The sequence below is a fragment of the Excalfactoria chinensis genome, chromosome 14, assembly GCF_039878825.1.
Source record: "Excalfactoria chinensis isolate bCotChi1 chromosome 14, bCotChi1.hap2, whole genome shotgun sequence".
In the NCBI taxonomy this organism is placed as follows: Eukaryota; Metazoa; Chordata; class Aves; order Galliformes; family Phasianidae; genus Excalfactoria; species Excalfactoria chinensis.
Genome location: NC_092838.1, coordinates 2,573,971 through 2,597,030, shown reverse-complemented (window position 1 = coordinate 2,597,030; position 23,060 = coordinate 2,573,971). Strand labels below are relative to the sequence as shown.

The 23,060-nt window shown below is 42.4% G+C and overlaps 1 protein-coding gene across 4 annotated transcripts in view; it reads right to left on the bottom strand.

The window, feature by feature from the left end:
* Positions 1–1,277: 1,277 nt before the first annotated feature.
* EPN2 (epsin 2) overlaps positions 1,278–23,060 on the bottom strand; it is a 38,630-nt gene continuing 16,847 nt past the window's right edge. The window contains exons 2-9 of one of the 4 annotated variants that reach the window (XM_072348945.1): positions 22,066–22,839; positions 14,351–14,475; positions 12,867–12,959; positions 12,442–12,601; positions 9,719–9,892; positions 8,091–8,183; positions 7,104–7,319; positions 1,278–5,633 (exon numbers count right to left, since the gene is read on the bottom strand). In XM_072348945.1, the coding sequence (XP_072205046.1) occupies positions 5,296–5,633; positions 7,104–7,319; positions 8,091–8,183; positions 9,719–9,892; positions 12,442–12,601; positions 12,867–12,959; positions 14,351–14,475; positions 22,066–22,660 (1,794 nt within the window). In that variant the 5' untranslated portion in view covers positions 22,661–22,839 and the 3' untranslated portion in view covers positions 1,278–5,295. The remainder of the gene's footprint in view (positions 5,634–7,103; positions 7,320–8,090; positions 8,184–9,718; positions 9,893–12,441; positions 12,602–12,866; positions 12,960–14,350; positions 14,476–22,065; positions 22,840–23,060) is intronic. The other 3 variants (XM_072348946.1, XM_072348948.1, XM_072348949.1) reach the window with 3 other exon arrangements.

The window sequence follows — 23,060 nt, the reverse complement described above, 5'->3', positions numbered from 1 at the left end:
CTTGCACCACTCACAACCCAGGGCAAACAAGAGGTAGCGGCAGTGCACACACAGCAGAAATACTTGGCATTGCTGGCAGGGCAAATCTCTAGACAGTACTTCATCCAGATAGCCCTTTTCCTCTCCAAAAGCAGGCAGATACCACCCTGATTCACAGAAGAGGAAGCCTGGGGCAGGGAGGAGGCAGCCTGCCCAAGGTCAGAGGAAGCACAGGCACAGCCACAATCTCTCACTGCAGCGTTATCAGTTCTGTCCCCCTCCAATAGAGCCTTTGGCTCGCAACAGGCTGCAGTACTCAGCTCTTTTTAAAGGGTTTTATAAAGTCACCACAAAAGTTTCCACTCTAAACCTTTCTGAAATCTTTCCTGTAGCAAGCAGCTTTACTACGTGCAATTACAAGAGGCCAGAGAACAGCAGTGAAGCAGCACGGATCACTCAGAAGGGAACGGCCAGAAGAGCGGTGATATCACACAAGGCAGACAGGAACTGCCCCGCACAGGAGCAGAACATGAGCCACAGAACATCCGCCTGTAAAAACGAGCTACAAAAAACAAAAGGTACTTTGGCTGTCATCTGAGGCAACACAAGTTTCTCTTCCTTTCACACCCCAAAACAGAAGCAAAATGAATTAAAGATCTGACAGGAGGTGAACTCGCTCTCCAGGGAAACTGGAGCATTACGGAAGCGGTGGGTTTGCAGAACACCCACAGCAAGCCCTGTGCCACAAATCCAAACCAAAATCGTTCGCAGACCTGACACTTCTTTCTACGCCCGCCTCACCAGCTTCCAGGTCTCTACACCACTGCAGCTTCAGCATCAGAAATTAAGTATTTGATTGCTGATGAGTCTGATTGACAGCAAAGCACAGCTACGGGAAAACTGGGGGGGCTCTGGAGAGGCAGCTCTTGAAATAGCCTGATAATGAAGTACCTTCCATTTAAAGCATCTCAAATTAGAAGCTGAAATCACCTCCCAGCTGGAGGCAAGCTCGATGCTGCCCAGCGCAGCGCCGCTCCATGGAAGGTGCAGAGCCAAGGCTGCAGGAAGGCAAGGCTGAACCTTTTGTTTGGAGGCAAAACAGGAGGCAAAGGCTCCAGAAATCAGCTCTGTCACAGTTTGCCCAGCCCTTATTCCATGAGTGACTGGCTTCACAAGTAAAGTTCTCCACCAGCTTTCTGTCTCCACATAAACACTGAAACCTCTGCAGGGAAAGGAGCTTTTCAGTCCTCCAGAAATGCTGTTTGAACGGTGATGTGGTTTAAAGAAGCAAATCAGTCACCTGCAACACGAGTCTTCCATTTTTATTGAGTTAGTAAGGTCTCAACTGATTCTGAATGAAGTGGTCTGTAAGAAACCCTCCTTTCTCATAGCAAGAGCACGCTTGCTCCAGGAAAGCCATAAATTCATCGAAGGAATCACATTGCCAATACACAAGAAGCATCACTCTCAATAACCACCAGCTTTCTCCTAAAGCCTCGGACTTTTAGCACAAACCTTCATCATCTCAACCAATCCATCAAACTTCTTTGAGAACTAAAATGAAGCACAGCAGCAACAGGTTTGGAACAAGGATACAAACGCTACGCAGAGTCCGGAAAAAGCAACACGTCTGGAATAGAAGCAATACAGTTTTAATTCTGACCAGTCACCTACAAACCCCCCCCTCGTCTTTCCACTGTTCTGATGGCATTATTAAATATCACATACGTGACATCGCTCGGGAAAAAAAAAAATAAAATAAAATAATAAAAAAAAGACACAAAGATACAGACATTATGATACAATAGTACAAATGATAAATTATTTATACAGTAAATAATGTCAATAGTCAGCACAAATTCATCAAAAGCAGCCGGCTCCCGCTATTATGAAAACGGTTTTGGTAAAGATAATTGTAACACTTTGTAAAGGAAGCGAGTCTTGTGAGATTCTGCTGTGAAAAATAAACCATCTATTTCTCCGCGATCTGTGCAATATTAATACATACAGTACACGTTAGAAACTGTAACAGCAAAAAGGGAAGATGGAGAACAATAGTTGTCTTAGCTACGGGACTTGAAAAAGACTGTAAACACCACAACCCACCACAGTTTTCCTTCCCTGTCCTCTCAATGTAGGTTAGTTTCTATATAGTATAAAACTGAATAAATAGCTGAGCTTATTTTGGGTTTAAAATGACGCCAAGATTTTTGTTGTTTTTGTTGTTTTTCTTTTTTACAAAATAATTAACACTTAATCTTTGGTCAATTTGACCAGTAAGGCTATTCTGGGATGCTAACATTAAAAAATAATAATAATCAAAAGCACTTTTAATATCTGCAAGTGAGAAAAAGAAGGGGGAAGAGGGGAAATGCATTTGGAGAAACAGGCCAGAGCAGACACGATCAGATGCACATAAATCCCCCATGCAGGAAGAGGTGGAGCAGGGAGGGGAAAAGAGTATTCTGAGGAGCTGTTAAATCATCAGGAAACGGATTCACCCTTCTGGACACAGCTGAAGCTTCAGCAAGGCAGGGGCAGAGCCAAGGCTCCAGGCTGGGCTGTCAGCAGGGCAGAGCCCTCAGCCCTGCAGCACTACTGCTCCACGTTGCCTCGCTGCAATACAAATCTCCATGCAATGGGAAAGCAGTGCTGCTCTTACAGAAGTGGTTTGGTGAAAGCAACAATCTGCCATTCAGCAGTTTCATTAAGCCAGGGCTCCCAACCAGACCAGCGTCACATCTGGATCAATTCACGGTGACAGATCGTTATTGTGATGTACAGATGACTTTATCATTTTAAATACTATCAACCCCATCTGGCCTCAGAAAGCGGTTACCTAGTGTTAAATGAGAGGCTGTGATTAGAACTGCTTGGCTGAATAGATAATGCCCCATCTAGCTGTCACAAATGCATTCAAGTGACTGACTAAGGGAAAAACATCAAGAGACCTCAATTTCACTGTTGATAAAACTAAATTGGAAAAATAATGATAGATAAATCTTGCCACAGATCAACTGGAAAGCACTTCCCCCATCTGCAAGCATCACACCCTTCCTGGTCTAAACTTTTCAATACCTTCAGCAACAACAAAAGATGTAAAGTACTTTTTCCTTATTCTGAAAGGCAACACAAATGTTGTTTGTTTTGTTCTTTAAAAAGACATACTGGGTGTGGACAGCCACTTTTTCCTCTTCTATGAAAACAAGAGCAGACGAATTACTCTGAATCCTACTTGCAAATTGATCAGTATCAAGAGGATAGAACAATCTGCATAGGAAAATCCACACACGCTTAGCATTCCATCTACTAATAGAGCTACACTGACCTACACAGCTAAACTCTGTGATTGTACCCTAGATTTGATAGTCTTTCAGTCTCCCTGCCCACCACAAGATACAACCATCAGCCAGCCCTTCCCTCTGCAGCACGCAGCCCTAAGACTGTCCCACTCAGTATCACTACACCAAGACACGAAACTGGCAATCTCTTCCAGCTTTCTGTTTTGTTGGGTTGTTTTTTGTCCTCCTAATTAGGGAAAGGCCACCAAGATGCATCAGTTCATTCAGAGATGCCCTCAAGGCAGGAGCAAGCACTGGGACTTCCCTTCCACACGCTCTGCACGTGTTTGCGTTGCTTGCAAAAGCAGAGCTGCCACTCTGAGCAGCCAGGTCTGCACCAGAGACACGGCCTGAAACCTGAGCGTGGTTTAGTGCCGATGAGTCCAGACATGCAGGTTAAAATGTACAGTTCAGCTTACAGTGAGTAAGTGTAAATGGAACCAGTTATTAATATGGAGCGCACCTTTCATTAAGAAAAATTAGTCCATACAATTAATGAGCTGCGTTTGTACATCAGGACTTGAAAACACCTTAAGGAGAAACAAGAAACAACAGCCTCTCTGCTGATCTTCGTGAAGGCTACACGTCTGTCCATCCTGGTCATCGGAAACAGGGAACAAACCAAGGGAAAGGAGACTTTAGTGTTTGTTCTTTTTAATGTAGTCTTAAATCACGTTATGTTCAAATTCAATTCATCTAAAAATAATTAGTCACGAGGATTTGTTTTGAACTGCATTATGAATACTTCATTTCAAAGTAAAATATTTTAGTGTTAATCTTCCCTTTTAAACTCTCTTTACAGAAACGAAGAGCTAAAACCATAAATAAGAGGGCATTAAAACCATAAAAATGACATTTGCCAATATCTTAATTTTTCAGCCAGACTTGATAAATCTATCAAAACCAGACAGTTAAATAAGAACCACATTATAAAAATTAGCAAAAAAAGGACTATCAGGTAACTCTGCAAACTCAAAATATGAAACTGTACTAAACAAAATATGTGCAAAAGTATACAAGAGTAACTGCATATAGCAAGGTTAAGCCTGAATTAGTTTTAAAGCTTGCCACGGTGAAATTGAATTCAAAGTTGTCCCACTGTATTTCTTTTTTTGTTTGTTTTTTTCTCTTTCAACTCACATTGTAAGTCAAATAAAAACAAAATACACATAACTTCCAAACGAAGCTGGTACTGGACAAGCACAGAGCAGGACACTCACTCAGCACGAGTGCAGCATGCCACTCACAGAGAGTTCCTCAGGAGTCCTTAGAGTAGTGTACAAATTCAACACTGCATACAACAGCACACGTTATACTTGACAACTTGCGAATGTTCTTGGGTTATTTTTTGTCTGCTTTTTTCCTTTAGAGACAAGCTTGCTTTCTCGGTCAGACCTCTGATACCAAAGCAGTGCGATTTTGCGTTGCAATGTTTAATGCATAAAAACCAGCCACCTGGGCCCTCCGAATCATTCTCTTCTAAGAGTAAGGACTATGGGTGAACCAACAGTCTAGAACTGTGTACAGTTATGTGCAAAACATTCACTAGCACTCTGAATCTCAGGTCTATCATATGGGCATAGGAAGTGACAGATGCAGGTAAATAGTAATTTCAGGATCCAGCACATCATCTGACATCTACAAAACAGCCAACGGAGTTTAAAATGGCAGGTTCTCCCTAGAAAGTGTATTGAAATGATTAACGAAGTAACAAAATGGGCAGAATCTAACTTTGGTGAAAAGTCTGAACATTTCACATAATGCTCAACAAGCCAAAGTAAGGTACCATCTGTAGCAAAGACTAGATTTAGATTAACTGGTAAGTAGAGACAACTCTTCAAAGATCGTAACTGTAAACTGCAAATCTACTTCCAAGTCTCTTACACACCATTCAGTCCACACAGGCCACGTTTGTTTCGCTGTAAAGACTTCAGCCTGGAAACACTATGAAAAGAAAGTTCCTTTAATTGGGTCTTTATAGGAGAAAAGGGTTAGTTGTATTTGTAGACTGGGATGCTGACGGCGGGATTCCTGTACTGTGAAGAGGTTGGGTCATTGATCCTGCAATGCTCACGTTCATCCCCTGGCCCATCCTTGTTATGGATGCCACAGTGCCCATAGCTGGTATCGGTGCCATTCCCACAGGCACTGGGGCCATGGAAGACAGAGGTATTGGCTCCATGCTTATTGGTGGCACAGCACTGAAAGAAGGACTGGTTCCCATCACAGGACTTGCTCTCATCTGATTTAGAGTGAGTGGCTGAGGCTGATTCACTTGGAAGGGGTTGATTGGAGTTGGTGCTGTAGCTGCACCTAGTTTTGAGAGAAGGGGGAAGAGGGAAGAAGACGGCACCTCCGTAAATGCTGAGGTTTTAGAGATCACCTTTTCCAGCAAAGAATGCACCTTTTAGACATGCTCCCAACCCCAAATTACCCAGCGGATGAAACTCAGCAGCCTGGTGCACAAACACAGTCTGATTCGTCCAGCCCACCTACACCACAGAATGTTCATTTACTGACCAACTGTTTCCACTTTGATGACAGTAACAGAAGCAACAGGTTCTAAATTCAATAACGTTCAACATGACTACCTCTGAGATTAATTAATTAAAAAAACATCTCAAAATTTGCCTCTAAAAGGCTATTTCTACTTCCTTTCTGCAAGCTTGCTACTGCAGATCTTCAGGATACCTTCCAGTTAACTCCATTTAGAAACCGTACATGTTTCTGGCACTGAGCTTTGACAAGAATTCATAAAGTAAACAAGTTGTTTCCGAATTACAGCGGTGCTAGAAAAAGCAGAGAATGACTTTCCCAGCATTTGAGGTTTTCTGGGCTGCTGCCAATGCTACAAATTCCTTTTACCGTATATGCACAGTGTTACTTGGATGGCCCAGTGACCCCTTACAAACTTTTTGTAGTAACTCGTAGCGGCAGATACAGAGATTATCTCTGGTTAAGCACTGCCAAGCTCTTCAGAATTGCTGCCTTTTTCTTTACTCAAGTAGTTTAACAAACTGTCTTTTCTTTTTAGCTCCTGCCAGCAAAGTGAAGAAAATAGATACTGAAATACCGTTTTAAAGTATTTCAGCGCACCAGTGTCACACAGAAATTTCAGTGCATATGAGTAGCTTTTAAAAATACATACATCCTTCAAATGTTCACTGCCACCTTCTGAGATCACTCGAAGTAAAGGCTCACTAACAATAGGGATACACTCAGAGTGTATTTTGATCAAAAACTGGTTACCATGCTAGCCTAAAGACAGCCTAACACCAGCAGCTCATCAGAACAAGCAGCAGAGCTTGGTATTTGGAACCTAGGCTGGAGTCAGAGATACTAATTTGCTTGAGCATCAGTAGGAAAAAGGCTTGCCACAAGAATCTACTGCCTACCACTCTCCCAGTGGATCTCTGGTGGCACATGTTCATGTCTTACCTGTTCTGACAATCAGTTTTAGCTCAGACATTTTTAATAACCAAAAGTCTTCCTCTAAATCAGATGTTTCTAAGAAAACAAGTGCAAAAGTGGAAGAAAACCTGCTTGAACAAAGCTAGCCCAACAGATCAGCTGCAGGCACAGGGGTAGAAACTCTAGGCTTTCAACAGCAGCACGCCTAGAAATCACACTGTCCCACCCTTCTGCTCCCAATCATGATCTGCCAGCTGAAACAATCAAGAAAAACAAGCCAAAAATGGCTTACATTAAACCAAATGGGAATGAGTTATGCAGAGTTTTCCTATAGGAAAGATAAAATAACTGAAGGAATGTGCAGAAACAGACCTGGTGCCAAGAATGGATTCAGTGAAGTTACAGGTTGCGGTGGTTTGGACACCAGTGAATCCAGGTTCACCAGAGCAGCATTGGGGCCCAAAAAAGACTCAGGGGTTTTCCGAGCTGTGCTCTGTTTGCCTGATGTCATGCTTGAGTGTTGGGAATCAAAGAGATCAGGACTTGTGGTACCGCTATGCTGGGACGACAAAGTGGAACCTGATTCAGCTGTAACAACAGAAAGAGAAAAACAACACTTATCTCATTGATTACATAATCAAGCAAAGAAAACCCTGAAGACTCTGACAAGGGAAATATTTTAAAATCTGACATTCATGTAGGTCACTTTTAAACATTCAAGTACACACAACACCCTTTGCATGCAAGCAGATGCACTCTAAATGTTATTTAGGAGAGCATGAAGAAGCTACAGCAAGAGTTGCAGTGCTCTTCAGAATACCCTGACCAGTTTGCCCTGGTGAATATTCCTGTAACTATGTTGCAACTGGGAAATTCAAAGGAGAGAACACTCAAAAGTTTCCACTTCTGTCCCTGCAAGCACCCCACAGCTGTACCCTTTGTAACCAGATTCGGCTCACCTTTCCTTTGTGTGGAAGAAGCCCAGCCTAAAATTGACTCAGACAAGAGCATTTCAGTCAGAATCTTCCTTAAAGTACACATATCAAAGCACTCACATGCTAAGATCCGGCAATTTTTACATGCCATGAATACAGAAACCAAACAAATTTCTGGTCTAACCCAACAGAAAGGTTGCAGAGTGAAGTTCTGTGGCTCACAAGGCCAGAAGCCAGCTCCACGTGAGCTCATGCACAGCCCAAAATGTTAACAAGCCCTTACAGATGCATCAGCAGCAGCTTTAATTTTTGCTTATGTGAAAGGCAATGGGGTTTTGCTTTTTATTTTTACATAAAATTCAAGAACAAATACGGCTGATGTTGAGACTATACACAAATTGTGTGCTAAGGATTTAATCCATACCTGGCTTTTTGGAAGTTCGAAGTGTGTCAAATTCAGAAAAATCATCTTTAACTGTACCATTCAAATTACTGAAGAGGTCAAAAGATGTACTTCCTGTTCAAAACAGCAAGAGAGCTGTGTCATTAGCAGATCTTTGATTGCAAAACACATCTGATCCTACCAAAAGCAATTTCGAACCACTCATGCTACCAGGAAGCCACTCTGCAGGGTCTCAGGGCAGCCAGAGAGCTCCTACTCCTATGAAGGATTAAGAAGGATCATGACAGAGAATTCTCCTCACACTATCAGCTGAATGATTCAGAGCAATGTGCTTTTAATCACAATGTAAGGCACACCTTAACATGCTGGGTTTTTATTGAATGCCTACACTCAGAGGCCCAGGCAGACAATGATTGCTGTGGAAGACACAGCAACTTTTTTACAGCCCAACTCTGCAGTGTGTTAAGCAGCCCCCAAGAAAAATACACTTCTGAATATGCTCCTAAACACCAATGTAGTGTCACTATAACTTCAGATTTTACTTAAAGGGAGGAGGAATGCAATAGCAAAGGTTATCGGTACTTAGAGATGGTAAGGCTCTTGTTAGTTAGTTAAAACCGGGCCATAGCTTGCAACAAACGAAAACAATATCCTCAAAATGTAGACACACCCTTGCCTCAAAATGGGGAATAAAAACCACACCTAAATGAACAGCAATCGCTCCGCTGCAAAGCTTTGACGTTTGCTTTTTCTTTTTGCATTCAGAGTGCTTTTTCATTTTTAAGTTAGCTTTAACCTTCGACACATTTCTAGCAAACATGGGGCACAGATCTCAGCTTCCTCAGAACAACAAAACCCAAAACATACAAGAAACAGAACAAGCAAGGTTCTACATAATCGAAACACTTAAACAAGAATGATCAGAACAATCCCATAATGATCCACTTATATTCCTTAGCCAAGGCAAAAGTACATCAGACAACTTCTCACAATATCCACTTTGCGGCTCCTTTGTTTATTAAGCACTGGGATGAACGACTGGCAGAAAATGCATTTCGGATGTATTTAGCTACAGTGCCAATATGGAAATTCCAGGTACTAAGACTCATCAAGGCTGCATTAGTTACAGAGCGTGAACAGACAATTATATCAGCACTTTCTTGATCTCGCTGCACAACAGTTTAGGAACAGATTTGACACCCTCAGTCTGAAGCAACAAACCTTAATTTGCACCTCGAAAAATCTCAGTGTGTGGAGCTGCTTGACCTGTCAATCTATGTCAGCAGAGACACCCATCTGCACAGCTATTTATCATGATGAAAGGTAAAATTATAGCAACGTTCATTTCCAGAAATTAAGTCCTTGTCTAATTAAAAATAAAACCCATTTAAAAATGCAAGGGCAGCAGCAGTCATAACAGCTCGGCATGCATCCACACGTACTAATAGAAGAATGTAAGAGAGCACCAAGAAAGCAGCAGCACAAACTCAGAGCTCCAAGCTATAGTAACTCCTGCATATTCCAAAGAACAACCCAGCAAATTGTTCAGCACATTATTTAACTAAGCAATACAAGAAATAAAAAATCCGATTTCACTTATTTTTTTTTTTACTCCAGTAAGACACACATGGAATGAAACAATTCCTCACCAGAAGTAGAGAGCGGTTTGTTTGCAGGTGCTGGTCCCCAGGGATCCACCGAAGATTTTGCTGCAGTAGAAGATGGCTGAGCAGGAGCCCACGGGTCAACATTTTTGGACAGAGACTGAGTTGCAGATCCTGCTGGTGCTGCCCACGGGTCAACGGAAGCAGCTGGTTTGGCACCTGCAAAAAAAGCCAGCAGCAACACAAGTCAGTGCAGGTTCACTTTGGAAAGCTTTCCTATGAGACCAAGCTCTCATTTACGAGCCATTATTGCCTACTAATGCTAAACACAAGAAGGTGAAGCAATTCAGTATTACAAACACCAATCAAGTCTCAGCATCTATGTTACAAATGCAGAAGAAATAAGCAAACTAAATTCTGTGGGAGGCAGATGGATAATACTAAGATTCCATTTGAAACTGAATTTTAAAAGGCCTGCAGTTCCAAGTTCCCCCCGTATTAAATGACTGCCCTTCAGTGTAGTAAGTACTCCCTTCAGGGAGTCTTCTTCCTCCCTCCACTATATAACACAATTTGGGCTTATCAAACCCCAGGACTACAGAATAAAATCCTTTTTAAAATCTGCAATGGGCCAGGGCCCTGCTGGAAGGCATCACTCGTGCTTTGCTCCTATGATGCCCATTCCCACTGCCCCGCCCTGCAGGAAAGCAAACCTAATGCTTTAAATACACATCCTGTGCCACTCTGAGGCGACTGAATCAGACAATAGATGAATATTCATTTCCTTTCCCAATGAAATTCGGACATGGTTTAATTTAATTAATTAATAACACAGTTTAATTACTGCAAACAACTGTATGATCCAAGAGAAGAACAGAATTACCCATGCAGTACACAGCTGATGCCTTTAACCACCTTGTGGATTTCAAATCACAACTGAACACTGGAAGTACAAACAACCCACCCCCCTTTGCATCATAGTTCTGCACTACACACACACTACGAAATCCAATTTGCAGTATTGGTCTTTGTTTCATCCACAGGTGGCACAGCCTTGCTGCAGCTTCAGATCAGGAAATGCTCCAAATAAATCTAACTATTCCCACTCCGGTACTTACATTTCCTTTATCTGCCCTCAGTGCTGAGTTACAAGCAATACCACACAAGAAATGCTAATGACAGAGCTTCCCATAAACGGAAGCTTTCAAAAAAAAAGTCTCTTCCTTCATAAAGAGAGCTTACAAAATGAGAGCACTCAGGAAGATACCTTCCCTTAGCTTCCATTATCTCTGCTGAAATGCTAAAGCACAAGCAGGATTTGAGAAATACTGTTTAATGAGTCCCTCTTTTATTAGTAGTCAAATTCATAAATCTCACATCTCCACGACTGCTCTTGGGAGCCAAGCAACCAGCAGGATGGAACAAGGGGTTGTTATACGGCGTTAATAAAGTCGGGAGCCACTGAGAGGAAACGCTACAGCTGCAACTGATGCAAGGAAAATCTTGTCAGAGGGTGATATATTGAGTACAAGACTGGACGGAGGTGGGTTTTGTTTTTATTTAATTCATGCAAAATTAAACCGAATTTCCATTGCATCGGGGCCCAAAACTTAGACTTGGTCTAATTTTGCACTTGCAGTTTTTCCACCAATGGAATCACAAACTGCACTTAAACAATGAGCCGCAGTTGTCCTAGCAGCTATGTGGGTGCCTTTAATGCCACCATGAGAAAAAACAAATGCACTTCAGTATTAAACTTCAACAATTGTCATCATGACTGCAGAGGGAAGCACGCTGACTCCTCACACAAACAACTTTGCAGCACGTTATAGCAGAGGTCTTTGAGACACCAGTCTGAGGCAGAACTGACAGAACTAAGCTGTTAGTCTTCAGGAAGAACGGTCCGACTGCACAAGAACACGCAGAGTTGTTGCTCCTTCCTTCCTCCCCCCAAAAAATCCAAAGCCAACCAAAAAAATAGATTCAACTGCGATTCCACAGAGCTTAATATCTGCTGTGAGGAACCATCAGCTTCCCAAAGCAAAGGAGGAAATCCTCGGGCAGACTGCAGAGGCAGCAAAATAAGTACGTACACAAGCAAACATGCAAAAACGGGGATTACTGCCCTTCAACATGAGAAACACTGGATCTTTCCTTTCAGAAAGGAACTCCACAGATTCAGTATCAAAAGATGTGAAGCTCTAAGACTATTTAAGAGAGTCGCTTCAATTTTTCTTTAGCATAATAAGTAAATAAATTAAAACAGCTCAGTCCATTTCATTCTGATGGTATACACATCCCATTTCCCTAGGAGCGAGACTTGGCAGTTCAGAGATACAGCCTTCCTAGCCAGAGCATCCTGCTTAAGCACTATACTGTATTAAATGCTGGCAAGAGTCTACATCTATGACACTGGACACAACTAGCAGCCAAAGCATGAGCATCTCCCCAGGGTGAGACGAGCTGTTTTCGCTGTGCAAAGAGAAGACAAAAGCTTCACTCTTCTCCCTTTCTTAGGATCCAAAATGTGCACAAAAAAATCTCAGCTGCTTAACAAAGATGGAAAGGATTGCAACTTGCATTTGTTTCTGCCTGAAAATGAGTTAGAAGAATGTTAACTCTGGAGTCCAGGAAGCAACCAAAATGGACTAATCCATTGTGTTATCAAGCATGGCACTGTGCACTGCTATTGAGAAACCTGGAAACGTTCAACAATAAAAGGCAAGCACTTCTAAGATAAATATTCTTCTCTGGCAATAGTTCCTTACCAAATGACTGCCACGGGTCAGAGGCAGTAGCTGCAACTGTGGATCCTCCCCAGGGATCGGTTTGGTTTGCAACAGCAGCAGGAGGTCCCCAGGGCTCTGTTTTCTGTGGGGCCGGTGCTGATGAGGGCAGGGCATCCATTAGGTCCAAAAGAGTAGTATGCTGAGGGCAGGAACAATCTGAGCTTTAATCAAGAGCATTACCAACCTGAAGTACAAACCCATGAGCGAAGCAGCAATTTTTTTTTTCCTCCTTTTACACACCTGCATTGACCAGTACTTTGAAATTTAACCCGCATGGAAGAAGATTTAAGCTATACAACAAAGCAATCCCAAAAGCATAAAAATGCTCAGTATTAAGCTATTTTGTGTTACTGTATTTCAGCTTTTGGCAGCATAACCGGGAATTTCTTAGTTGAAGGCACTACCTCCTTCTTTTTGGGAATTTTAATTGTGTCTCTGCGACTCTCCTCCAGAGCCATCTGTAATCTCAGATCATCTCCGCGTCTGAGGCGCTCCTCCTGCAAAGGAAATCAACACTGTTGATATAGACCATGAGCCTAGACTGTGCTGCCTGTTCCCTCTGGCGTGCGGCCCCACTGCCAGGACAGCCCGCGTGGCACCACCGGCCTCACTGCCTGTACCTCATCTGCAACCCAGTGGGAGAACAGAGCTCCTGTGATCCTCACCTCACTCACACGGAGCTCAGGAGCAATTTGACCCCATACCAGCAGCATAACTGGCATCATTACAACATCTGTTTTGCTGGTTGAAGTTTACCCTTGTGTTGTTTTACTCCTAATGGAAAAGTTATAAATGAAATGTTCACATTCAAATCAGCACTGAAGGGTATAGTGACGTAAAGCCTACTTTTGCTGGCTTTTGTCAGCATCTCTCTGCAGATGATGCAACTGATATATCTACACTGAAATCCAAGTGAATCAATCTAGCCAATTCCACACATTTTGTAGGTTTTTCACATCTGTCACCTACCAAGTCGGTGGTAGATTCAACTACTGCAAACGTTTTTGCTTTCACTTGGTCTTTCTGAAGTTGACTTACTCCACAACTGGCATTTCCCTCAGTTTTTTAAGCTATTTCAACTGAAGAACTCTGATTCATACTTCCTTTAACTTCATTGCTTAGTAATGACAAAGTTTACAGGGTGATAGCTTCCTTTTCAAAGCACAGAGATCTTGATGTGAACATACAGCAGTATACTATGCTCGTCTCAGGAAGCCTTTAAAAATATTATGGACACTCAGAATGGCAGATGTGAGGTTCCACTCAGAGCTGAGATTCAACAGCTCTGTTCTATATTAACATGCAGTAAACCTTACCCACAATTACAGCATTTACTCTGAATTCAGAATGAAACTCTTAAGAATTAACACATTAATAATGTAACAAGAGTGATAGTTTAGGAGCTACATTATTTTAGAACCAGTTATTTATATATTCTAGCTCACATGTTAGATCACCCTTCTGTTCCAGACAGATCTTACCGAATAAACAGATCATTCAAAAATTCATTATAATCAGAATTCACTGGCATTTCATATGCTGGCCCCATTAAATGAAGGCTTTCAGGACTAGTCATGTTTTCAGTTCTTCCTAACTGAAAACACCTTCAGCAGTGTGATGATTAATATCTTCCCACACAACAAAGTCTTCTTGCAAAGCGATTGCCATCTTCCACTAGTCTCAACAGCATGAAGGCCATAGCTACTTTAAGAAAGAGATTTAAAAGAACAATAAGAAAACAAAACAAATGAAAGAACATCATCTTCCAAAACGGCCTTTTTTTTTTTTTTTCCTCTCCCCCTATTCCACCTGGAGCAAAGCCAAGCTGCCATTGCAAAGAGAGGCATGTAGTTGTAACTATGAAAGCATGAACACATGAGAAACCTACACGGGCACTGACCTGCTCCGCCACCTCCCGACTCATGGCCAACGCCAACTGCAGCTGCAGCTCCTCTTCCCCACTGGTTTGGGGCCGGGCCTGCTCCAGCTCGGAGGAAACTCGAGGGGACGTTGCTGTTGGAAGGACAAAGCAGCAAATTTTACATGCTAAATACTAAAAAGGTGAAAAGGGTCTGATGTCTTCACTCCACATTCACCCCACATTCATGCACCATCCTCCAATGTCCAACGGTGGCAGCACTGCAAGCAGCACCAGGCCATGGAGGGGACAGGGCTGCTTCCAGCACTGAGCCCTCAGCACTCGGCTGAAGGCCAGATAAATTGAGAAGGCAGAAATCCAGAAGGCAGTTCAGTAGCTTTAAAAGAAAAATGCTGCTGGGAAACAAAAGCTTTTTGTGCCAGCAAGACTGCAGGATCACCACATCAGCAAGCTGACTGCGAGGAAGGCTGAGACCCTCAGCACCACAAAGCTTGGGGGGACGGTCATTAACTGGAGGTATAAAACAGATTCTTCAAGGACCACTTGTTAGTATTTTTTGCATCTTCTGATATCAGTTAGAATGTGCTGGGTGTTGGCCAACACCAGGATAAAGCTGGATACCACCCACTTTTCTGTAAAATAATACGGTTTTCAACGGGTCAGATAAAGAACTATTCTGAACTGCGAAGAAGCAGGATCCTGGCCAAACAAACCAGCCTTTCAGTCTCAACATTTACAAAAATACTTTATCACTCTTTGCTTTAAAAAAAAGTACCTTATATAGGCCAGGGGGAACTGTTTATTTCTTCTCGTTGGCCAGTCTGCCCTTGGGTATAGGCTGTTAGCCAACAACTAGCTGGTAAGCCCTCCTCATCCCCCCAAAAACCAGCAGGCTTGGCATCTAAAACAGAATTCCTCAATACATAAACTATCTTGTGCTGCTGTTTTCATGGCAGTAGCATGCAGAACCCCCATCCCAATGGGACGGCTCTAATAGGTTTATTACATACAACAGCAACTTGCATACTCACTCAGATAACTTCCAAGCACCCAGATATTTAAGCTGAATTTTTATCTCATTTTATTTTAGCAAGGATGTATGTATTTAACGGCAGGAATGCTACTTACGAATTTCTGAAATATGTTAATATTCAACAAATCAGAAGCATATTTTTAAACTAGGATGTCAAAATCAGGTTCCTTCACAGTAGGTTATCTGTCCATCCCACCCCACTCTGCTCCTGAAGGGAAAAATTAATCACCAAAAAACTCAATTCCTCCAAGCTGTTCTGGCCCTGCAGCTTCTAAGCTAACCAGAAAAGCTCCCTGGTGAAGGTGTTACTCAAACTTCAATTCCATCACTTTTCAAACTCTTTCTCATATAAAGTATCTAAATTTAGCCAGCTTTGCAAGCTCGTTTTGCTCCTGCATTCACAAACTGGCTCTCCTATATGTTCTGTGGAATATTAAAGAGTAAGAAGGAATAAAAAGGACATCAGAGAACAGGATATCTGACAACACAGAAAAGGATGGCCTTAAAACTTTTGCAAAGTCCGAGTATTTTCAAACACTAAAATAAAGAGAAATAAAAACAGAAGAGGTTAAAACTCGACAGGATGTAACTGAAGGTAGCACAGGACAGAAGAACTGAGGACTTTCCATGTTCGTTTATCTGATCAAGAGGAAAAGCAGTGGGTACCCCATGTGGCTGATGCTAAACGGGACGGTGCTGTTAGAGGTCACTGCAAGAAGCAGCACTGAGCACAGAGCAGCTGCAGAGAAGCTGGCATTGGAACCACCCAAGGAAGATTCCCAGCACTTCTTCAACAAGTGGCCATAAGACCAACCTAAAGGACTATTATGTAACCAACAAAACGTAGGAGATTATGGGAAAGCACCGAGATAATGCTCAGAAACAGCGTCACACGAGAGGGAGAAACCAGAAGATAAAAATCTGATGCCTGAGAAGGGAAGAACAAACGTGATGATATGCTAAAAGAAAAACACATTGGTGACAATCTTCTACAAACTGGTGACATTCCTGTGAAGTGATGGGGGTATACACAACTTTGTTTAGTGCCAAGCCACCCGCTAACCGCCAGCCACGCGCTTAACGCAGCTGTCATCAGCATTAGCACCACTGCAAAGCATTACCCAGAAGTAATCTAACATACCAAATGTAATTCCAGTCATACAAATCCTAGACTGACTGTTTCGTAACAGAATGCTGCAAAGATGCTTCCCCTCTGAGCACAGAGGATGTTTTTTACGTTTATCTTTGCAAAAAGATTGAGCAGATTACAGTTGCTAAATACATCGTGTTTGCCAGTACTATGGAGTGCAAAAAGCCATTTAAGATTAAGGGGCAAGAAGCAATGATATAAAATAACCAGAAATAAACTTCAGATACAAATGGAATTGGGTCACCTCCAAGAAGCAGTTTTCCAGCAGGAATTACAGGAAGGAAGATTCCTGACTGATTTCAAAGCTGAGTGGAATCCACACACAAAAGGGACACAGCACTGGGACCGGGAAGCAGATGGCAGCTGCAGCAGGTCACCAAGGTCCCTTTGGCTTCTGTAACCACAGTGCTGGGGGAAAAGGTGGTTCCCTGGGCACTCTGCACAGGAGTTTTTCATCTCTGACATAATTACATCCCACAAGTAAGCAGCTGATGGTGGAATGACTATACAAGCGTATGAAATGGATTCCTTAAGTCAACAAACTCTTCCTTTAGCCTTACATTAAGGAAAAAAAAAAAACAGAAAGCCATCATTAGAACATTGTCGTTTTACACTAAAAGGAGTACAGCAGTCGTAAAGCCATCTACAACGAATTGCAGACAGCACGGTTTGGTTTTCTTTTGATAAAAGGACTAAAGGACATGGAGCACAATGATCCTGGCTGTCATCTGGCACACTTCACCCAGCAGCATCACTTCTCAAGTTGCTCAGCACCCCGACTGCCTTTCAGTGCCCACCACGTCCTGCTTTCACGTTTTTCCTTGCAAGGAGCTGGAATAAAGGTTATTGCCTTAGTGCCAGTTATCGCTGCCTCACAAAGACTCCCTTATCCCCCAGCACATGACAGTTCACTCAGATGTTTCTGTCAGATGGGACTCAGTAGATCGATTCTGACCTGCTAAGTCCTGCTTTGGGACTGCTGTGAGAATCTGGAGGTCTGGGCTCCTCTCAGCTGCTCAGCAACAGCTACAAGAGGAACGTAGCTGTGGGGAAGTCATTTCCAACCCCAGTTAATCACTAAAGTAGGATTCTGCTGCACCATCTGTCTCCTGCACAGGCTGCGATATCTTTTGTACGTATTTACTGGAAACGTACTTCATTTTGGCTACATTAAAAGCCCTCTGGAGATATCCAAAGGTTTGGTAAAGTAATGAGTTAAAACATATACACAGTACACAGCTAGAAAGCAGAGCCACTGCCTACATTAGTGATAAAATCACTCCCAACGTAAAAATGACAGAGTATCTTTATAACAGAAACATGTGCTTGTTTGTTGGCTCCCCATTGCCACTCTGCATCAAGTGAAGAAGCCCCACACTGCCTGGAAAAAGAGAGCTTTACTGCATGATTTCCACCTGTACTGAAGGAGACAAAGCACTTGGAAGTTTTACTTAGCACTGAACAAATCCTTCAGGTTTATCATATGGAGTATTTTTTCTCTCAGATGATCACTACACTCATCTTAACAGAACAAATTAACTGTATTTATTTAGATGAGTGTAAATACAGAAGCCTGGTTACACCAATGCCACCTCCCAGCTTTGCTCAGAGCACCAAGAAAACACAACAATCAGGATTAAATCACACTGTCAAGTGACATCCAACAGAACACACACAGGAGCGTACCAGCCTTACAGCAACACCTCAAACTGCAGACGTTACCCCTACAGTTCATCGAGATTCATTGCTGGATGCTCTGCCAGATGTTCCTTGATTCAACAGAGATGTAATCCAACCTGCAAGGCTGCAGAACAGACTGTAGGGAAATCAATAGCGGAGCATTCTGAATGTTTCATTTCACACCTGAATTTGTTACTTCTGAATTATTTTCCTCTCCAAAGAAAAAGGGAGACAAAAGCTGCAACAGCTGAGTGAACACAAACTTGCTGATGCTTCGCAAACCTGCTTTTGAAGAATGAGTCAACCTGATGTGAATAATTGCTGGAAATACTAAAACACATCATTTCAGCTAGGAAGACTGCTCCCAGTATCTTTATACACAAGGTTAACAGACTTGGCATTTCACAAGGTCCACAAAAGCCCTTTTCAGTCCATCTTCCATCACTCCCATATCAATCAGGCCAGCTGTGTAATGAATCTGAACTCCCAGCCAAGCAGCCTACCTCCAGGCAGAGTACTCCTGTGAAATCAGGTCATGCCAGGCATGCTGCACTGCTCCAATTGCGCCATGTTTGTGTGAGATCAGGACAGCAGAATGTGCACCAGCCGTGCTCAGTGACGCTTCTAGCTGCAACCCAAACCAAGGCAGCAGATGGGCTGAGGAAAGGATGTGTACAGCCTGAATTAACACAGCTCTTGGGACAGGCCTAGCAGGACTGGTGGCTCCAGTGAGATCCCTGCAGTGAGCCTCTGCTTAAAGAACACCCGAAAAAGAGAGTTACTCAGTGAAGGCCTTGACTGAGAGCAGGAGTTCTAACAAAGGTCTGTGACGGCCTCATGTTTGGACTTAGAGCTCTATATAAAGAACCAGAATCCTATTTAAAGTGATTGTTGGCAGCCACAGATGGAACAAGGCTAGAAACAATCTGAAGTTCTCAAAGCTGGGTGACAAATGTCTAGCAGAATGACAATAGATAAGACACAAAGCCAGATTAGGGGTGGGGCACTGCTGATCCCAAACATTTCAAATATGACCCTTATATTCCTCCCACTCCCAGCCTGGTTAAGTTTTGGCACCACACAACTATATTCCCTTAACTTGAAACAAAACATCCGCCACCAGATTTCATGAAAATCTATACAACTAACTTACTTTCTAAAAAATAAAATCTGCATAAACTTTTACATATTTTGTAATGGGATATTTCATTGTTTCTAACCTGAACATCAGTAGTCTCCAACCTGAAGTCAGCACCTGGACTCAACACATCACATACAACCAGCACCACGGAGGTCAGGAGGATGGGGCTTCTGTACTTGTAGCTGCAAAGCATCTCTCATGGCTTCTATTTACACATCACAAGACTATAACTATAAAAGTATTAGAAGTTTTTTTGCTGATGACTACATCAATAGTAATCATCATAGGCCGTAATGTATTCCCTGAATTAGACAAGCTTTACAGCACAGAGATACTTGGGGCCAACAAAGACATTAAGGCAAAGCTGTGGGGAGAAAGGATTTTAATGAAGTCTACCACACTTCTCCACTGCATTTCTCACTTTTTGTAGCTGATTGTTGGAAGTCAGATGAATATATCTGCAAGGAAAGGGGGAAAATGTCCCTACCTACCACTGTGCCTTGCCTGCAGCAGTAAGGCACGATGGTAAATCGCTCCAGAGATCTTTATCCTCAATTCCCTCATCCTATACACACTATTAGTGCTGTTTCTATTCTTCCAAAAAGGATAATTTGGAACAATTCTATCCAAACAAAACCCTCTAGATCAACATCAAATACAAAATCCAAATCATGTATGCACAGTAGACACAAGCCTACATACATGCTTGAGGAGCTGGAGAAGAACAGCAGTTTGAGCATTGCAATATTCAGTCAATGCTGTACAGCTGAGCTACTCCAACGTTTTGAAGAAATCCAACAAGAAGTGGTGCACTGACCTCTCCAATACTGCCCACATGGTAAGTGACAGGAGAAGAAACATCCCTCCAGCCGAAGCTTGAGGGATTATCCATGGGAATTTACTTGCTCCACCACACTTAGATGAAGTATTTCACTTAACCATGCCAACAGAAAAGCTGTTAGAGACCTTCCCCAACTTTAATTGCATTGAAATACAAATCAGACGAGCTAAACCTTCAGCAAGAATTAGTGTACTTTTTCTAAGAAGCAATTCTCATGCTTTCTCATGGGAAAGATCTAAATTAAATCTAGATGCCTCTATACAGGAGAGTCCGTAACAAAGGAGGAATCTACAGGGGAAAAAAAAGACAAGCCTGAAATTTCTAAAGCTTCTTAGGTACGAGCCTTTGGAGGGAAGAGGGAAAAATGGTTAAGAAATCATTACTTGAAGGATTGCTTTTGAGGTAGAGATAAGCAGCAAACCAACACACAGGCAAATGAGAACATCAAGTAACCTCACGCTCGGTACTGAGACAATGAGCAAACTTGCTTCCTGACATCTAGTCCCCCATCAAAATTCCTCAAATGTCCAAGGAATAACAACTCAGAAACACACCCTGCATTGCTCAACCCCTGCTGTGAGAAATAGCTGGGAGCCTCTGGCAGCACTCAGTATGACAAACACCGACTGTGTGCCCCAATTAAAGTACGAGCTGGTGAAGAAATACCAGTGTGGGACAAACCAGAGGTGTGCTCAGTGCACCTTGGTGGCTGTTACTTCTGTCCTTCAGCAGGTGTTAAAAACAATAATATCCCAAGCTATCTCCTTAATTGGGGATAATTTTGATCATGAGATCGAGATATTCTTCATCCTACCTTCGTTTGTCCTACCAGCTTCCTACTGCCTTCCCCAAAACCTGCTCATACACAACAGAGGTACTGACACCATTCACTCACTTACAACTCAAGCAGCACTTTGGGATGCAGGACATGAGAAACTGGAGATTCATAAAGCTGGCACTCTATCGATTCACCACACTGGCTCTGTTACCCCCACACACTATAAGCATTCATTTAAAGAAAAGATTTTCCTTCAGAATTAGACCACAACCACTGACATTTCAGCCAGAGCAGCTTTCATCAGATCATTGCTTATATTAAGAAGGATTTAGTGCCAACTCAGGCCTCTTCCTAACATGACAGGGAGTTCCCCCAAGCACTGGTATAAAGAATCCATTCTTCCCACATCACTGTACATTTCTGGAGGTCTTATTTATTTATTTTAAGAATGAAATACAGTATTTACTATTGATGCCAAATGTTGATTGTATAAATATCAAAATACTGACGCATTCAAAGTGCTACTACTCTACGAGCAGCTGAGCAAGCAAGAAAAGCAATAGAGGAAGTTCAATTCCAATACTCTTGTTAAAATAGAACAGCATCGCCATGAACTACCTAGCACAATGATGTGAGACAAACCTGGTAATTTCTTCCAATTATATTTCAAAGGGAAGAGAAAGGAAAAAAAAAAAAAAAACACAGAAAAAGGGTCAAGTAATTCTTTTAAAAATAAGGAAAAAAGAAAAAAATCAATTAACCATCTCCCTCCTGAAACTGAGGACCTCTCACATCAAACACTGGAACGCATTCACAAAAGCAGCCCTACAATGCTATGCTTGGGAGCTGGCAGTAAACAACTGCTTTTTAAATTGAGTTATATCAACACAAGCATCCTCTCCAGACCAAAAACCCAGCCTGAGAGACCCAAGTGCCACAGAGCAGGCCTTCTAAGATTCAGCTCTTGCAAGCAGTACCTTAACTATTCTAGAAAGCACCACGTACTCTCACGTCTAATGGCAAATCAGAATAGAAAATATCTCAAAAAGAAAAATAAAATAAAAAGAAAGAAGAAAGCTTTCCAAGTTTGCTCATACTTACAGCCATGATAGGATGCTGGGGAGCCTCCAGACTTGCCATACTCCTGCTCCGAGTAGCTGGTGGATAAGTTGGGTTGACTGGATCCCCGACCAAAGGTGATCTGGTTGCTGCCCACCCCGGTGGCCACCTGAGCCATGCGTTCTTTGGTCTTCAGTGCCTGGGCCCTCTCTGTCTTCAGTCGCTCATCATCCTTCAGCAGAGACACAAGCTGCTTAGATTTCTCCCTTACATTGATGCCCTGGTCTTTACCATCTCGATCGATATACTGGAAATCTTTCAACGTTTGGATAGCAAAAATATTCTCTTTACACTGCTGCGCTACTCTCTCAGAACCAGTTTTAATCAGGTAATCTAACAGAGTAAGGGCCTTGTACACGTGTCGCCAGTTCTTGCCGTGGTCATTGAGTCGCTTCCAGATCATGCTCATAATTTCAGAGAAGGCCACAACGTTGTAGGTCAGATCTGCTATTTCAGTCATCAGTGAACTTGAGGGACCCCATGGGTCATTGGAGGTCGCTTCCCGGACTTTGATTTCTGCCTCCGAGTAATTGTTCACAATGTTCTTCATCTGCCGCCTAATAGACGAAGTCGTCATTTTTATTTCCCTTTTTAATAGAACAGATGCTAGAACACACAAAAAAAAGGGCTATATCTGCTCTTCTATGAACCTTTCTGAACTACGACGAATCCGTATCTGTGGCTTATCTGTAAGAAGTTCCACTACAATCATTTCCTCTCTTCAAGAGAATGACACGAGAAAATGAAAATCATGACCTAAGCAAGAAAAGAAAACAAAGCACAGTTAGTTGTGTCTTCAATTATTCCTGCTTGAAAAGCAAACTAGATACACATTTGAGCAATTTTGTTTAGAGTTGAATGATGAATTTTCTCTCCAGGTTTCTTCAGAGAGCCACATTTTGGAGGCAACTTGCTCCTCCCTCCTCAAGAATAAGGGGTAGAGTAACTACTGCAAAGTTGTACTATAAAACAATATT